Here is a 3,878-nt window from a genome sequence, read left to right as displayed (position 1 = left end):
AGCAAAGCTAGGGTTGAGGTTGAAAATGCTTTTGGCAGGCTAAAAGGACGATGGCGCTGCCTACAAAAGCGGAATGACTGCAGTCTCGAGAGAGTGAAGTCCATGGTGCTCACATGCTGTGTGCTTCACAACCTCTGTGAGAGCCACGGTGAGGAGTATAGACTGGAGCGGAATGAAGACAACCCTTATCCACAGCCTGATACTCCAACACCAACAGGTGCAGACACTGAAGCAGTTGGAGTGCGCGCTGCTTTGATGCATTACCTTGTGCCAACCACATAATGTAACAGGTGTTAATGAGTGTTTTTGTTCTTTCTTTGCTGATTAAAGATGTCTTCACCTATTTCCACGCAGTGTGCGCATTATTAAATATCTGTTTAGGAAGTTAAGGGGTAATCAGTCACTGGAGGGATTGTTATATGTATAACAGCATTATAGCAGGCTTAATGCTTAACAATTTTGACACATGACAAAGGTTTTTTTTTTTTAGTGCAAAACTTTAATAAAAAAAATTGGACAAAACTAAATACACATTAAACAAAGTGTCAGCAGTGAAAAATTAAGAAAAAGAAAGTGTCACCTGTGCAAGAATAAGTTAAAAAAAAACAAAAGTGTCACCTGTGCAAGAATAATTAAAAAAAAAACAATTAAAGTGTCACCAGGGCAACTTTATACAGGTGCGGGCGGGATATGAATACATCACTGTGGTGCGCCAAGCCTTTCTGCAATTCTGTCCATTATGCTTAAGACACCTTCCATAAAAGTTCTGTGATGACGGTCACCCTCAGCCAGATCTGCTCGTAGACCCGCCATCTCTTCTTGTATTGCCGCACGCTCTTCTGACTCCGCTTCTTGCTGTGCATGGAAGATCTCGAGCATGCTATTGAAGCGTTCATCACTTGTGCGTTGCAGCTCTGCATCTGACACAAGCATCTCCTGCACAGTGGTCAGAAGAGTGTCTGTCCGTTTTCTCTTTCCTGCAAAAAAAAAAAGAGGGCAGAGAAAGATACTTAACATACAGCTACAAGAAAAAAAAATACTGCGGCAGTACCCTGGAGCATGCATGTGCAATGCAATAAATAATTTTTTTTTACCAGGTCTCGAGCAGCTGACGATGCTGGCAGCTGGCTGTTGATGGCTGGTGGACGCTAATGGCAATGTGGTAGCCGTCTCTAGAATAGTCACTGCAGGATTAAATTTTGTTGAATAAAAAATAAGTTATAAAAAGAAAGAAAGGATAGCTGACAGTCAATATAGAAATTTGTGGCTCCATTAGGTTTTTGCTAACCATTCTAAGACAGTAAGAGCCACGTACACAATATATCTTACAACTGCCACTTAACAGCTTAGATTGCACAATTCCAAATGTAATAAGAACGTAATACGATTAAATAATATGAATGTTTTATACCTGTTGTGGGCTGGCAGATGGTGGATGCATCAAGACATGGCTGGCTGATACTTGTTGATGCAACATCGGTTTGAGGAATGTTCACTGTAGGGTTACAAACAAGTTTAAACAAAAAAACAACCCAACAACCATCTAATAATGCACTTCTTTCATTAAATTGAGGTCATATCTAATGGAGTACAGCTTCAGAAAAATACTTAATCCAGGTAAAATGGCAGTACCAGCTATTACTAATCAGTCGTGTGTGGCTTTTTCTGTTACCATTTTTGACAGTAAATAAGTGAATATGAACATAAATGGGCCGTTTTCAGGTTTTTTTTTTTTTTTTTTCTTTTAACTCTGTTAAATCAAGCGCACAGATGTATGTGTATTATAAGCTCTTTTGTTTACCTGAGCTATGGCGGGATGGCGTGCTGGCGGCTGCTGGAGCATCCAGGATGCTGTTCAGCTCTGTCTCTGAGTAAACATAAGAACCACATTACTATTTGATAATAACACTATCAATAATTTGACAAATGTATACACAAAAGCAAAGCCTCTTCTCTTGTTTACTAACCTTCGAACTCCTCCGAGGTGGAACCGTTTTCACCACGGGTTCTCAACTCTAGAAGCCCAGCGCACAAGTCCTTTGTTCCTGCGTTCCCCGAATAGGCAGGTCGGTGGAACCATTTGCTTGTTTTTCGGTTCGCGCCACTCTGATTGTTGTGGTCCTTGATTCTTTTATAGTCTTGTTTTAGTTTTTTCATTTTCTCCCTACACTGCTTCGCATTGTGGAAGATCCCTGCTTTCTCCAGTTCTAAGCTTATTGCCGAAGATTTTAATATTCCATTGCGAGCCTTTAAAACCTTGCTGGATGTCCTGGGTGGCGTAGATGGCCAACAGAGATTTGACCTCCTCGTCAGTCCATTTGTCGCTGGCTTTGTCCATTTTCTGTTGTTGTCTGTAGTTGAGTGCAACAGTGAATTTTAAAAATGCCGGGGTCACGAGAAGCGGAAGTAAATAAGCAGAACTCCAGTAAGGGGCGTAGCAGCGGATGACCAAACACCTACGTCATGAGGGTTCCTATAGAACCCCGCTTAGATCCTGCCTCGGAGCAGGAGCTAAAGTGGTTATAGGAACTGAGGGCTTTGGTCCCTAGTTCCTATATGTCGGAATGCATGAAAAAACGGCCTGGTTCCTGAAAAGGTTATAGGAACTGCAAAAGGTTCCTACAGTCGGAAAAAGCCTATAGTTGTGTCTCCACCAGAACCAGTCTGACTATAAGGGTCTGAGGAAGGACCAGATGAAGGTCATCTTACCCTCGTAGTGAACCTTTAACAGAATATTATTATGAAGAGAATAAACCTTAAACGTGAATAAAAGCATGATGAGTAAAAATATATGATGTAAAAAGTGTAATATAGCAACAATCAGTGTAAATACAATATATAAATTATTTTAGTAAAGGAAGTAATTATAGTTGTGATTATAATATTATATATGGAGCATAATAAGTAAAATTTCTTCCACAATCTTTAAACCAATAGCTTTCATTTCCTGATTAAATTAAGGTTAAAAATTGGTCTTAAAAACATGGCATAGCTTTAACCTACATCAGGGTTAGGCAGGTTTTACATCCAAAAAAATGTATTTGTGCTGTAGTTGATCTAAACACTTAATTCTTTTGTTTAGGAATAACGTCATTTTTTATCCATTTAGCTTTGAATTAAGAGAATAGTCAAATTATCTTAAACAAATTGCTTTTATTTGTAAAAACTGATTAAATTAGGTTCATCCATTTTAATTTATTAAATGGGTCCAACTTAACACTCAGACTTTCTAATATCTTTTGGTACCAATTGTTCAAAGATGGTAAAGGCTCCTGGGAAATACATATTCAGCAGAAATTATACTTGTTATTGCTACAATATAAATTTGAGTTTTGTCTGTGTTGTGTTTACATTTTAAACTATTTTTGTGTATGTGACAGGGAGAGAAACCCAACAGCAATAATGACTTATTCCAGGAGCAGAACTTAAGCAGTTATGTTGTTATTTTATCTCGGTATATTTTCCTTTTTACAATCAAATCTATAATGTGAAGGTATAAAATTAAAATGTTTTGCTTTCACACTATATTACATATAAAGTTACTTTAAGATAAATTAAATATTTTATTTGTAGCAACTCGAATCTTTAATTTAAATTTCTCAGCAATTGATTCAGAGTGATCCAGGTTTTTTTTATTTAACAGAAACTAAATTATTTGAGTTAGTCTGACTCAAAACTGGTGATTTGATGAACAAACCTAAGTTGGTCAAACTTAAAACTTTACAACAATGTATTTAAGTTGGTTAATTTTTTTAAACTGTGTAGATATTCCCCTGCTCTAACACGCCTGATTCTGGTGGCTTATCGAGTTCTGCTCAATGACTCGTTAATTTAAATCAGGTGTGTTTACTCACCTATGCAAATGCAGCACTGTAGTC

At 37.7% G+C, this 3,878-nt stretch overlaps 1 protein-coding gene across 1 annotated transcript; it reads right to left on the bottom strand.

Moving 5' to 3' along the window:
• Window positions 1–639: 639 nt before the first annotated feature.
• On the bottom strand, window positions 640–2,157 carry LOC121638032. Its single transcript, XM_041982451.1, has 5 exons — window positions 1,968–2,157; window positions 1,802–1,867; window positions 1,412–1,543; window positions 1,095–1,184; window positions 640–977 (listed from the first exon to the last, which is right to left on the bottom strand). The coding sequence occupies exons 1-5, from the start codon at window positions 2,155–2,157 to the stop codon at window positions 700–702; spliced, it is 756 nt and encodes a 251-aa protein (XP_041838385.1). The 3' UTR covers window positions 640–699.
• Window positions 2,158–3,878: the final 1,721 nt, after the last annotated feature.

The sequence above is a fragment of the Melanotaenia boesemani genome, chromosome 4 (genome assembly GCF_017639745.1).
Source record: "Melanotaenia boesemani isolate fMelBoe1 chromosome 4, fMelBoe1.pri, whole genome shotgun sequence".
NCBI classification, from domain to species: Eukaryota; Metazoa; Chordata; class Actinopteri; order Atheriniformes; family Melanotaeniidae; genus Melanotaenia; species Melanotaenia boesemani.
Note: the sequence above shows the minus strand (reverse complement) of the source record. Positions and strands in the feature narration are given on the sequence as shown.

Coding starts and splice junctions, on each gene's coding strand:
- LOC121638032 (XM_041982451.1), bottom strand. CDS start 2,157: ATGAAAAAACTAAAACAAGACTATAAAAGAATCAAGGACCACAACAAT. Junction 1,868..1,967: donor CACCTCGGAGGAGTTCGAAG/GTTAGTAAACAA, acceptor ATGTTTACTCAG/AGACAGAGCTGAACAGCATC. Junction 978..1,094: donor CGTCAGCTGCTCGAGACCTG/GTAAAAAAAAAT, acceptor TTTTTTTTGCAG/GAAAGAGAAAACGGACAGAC.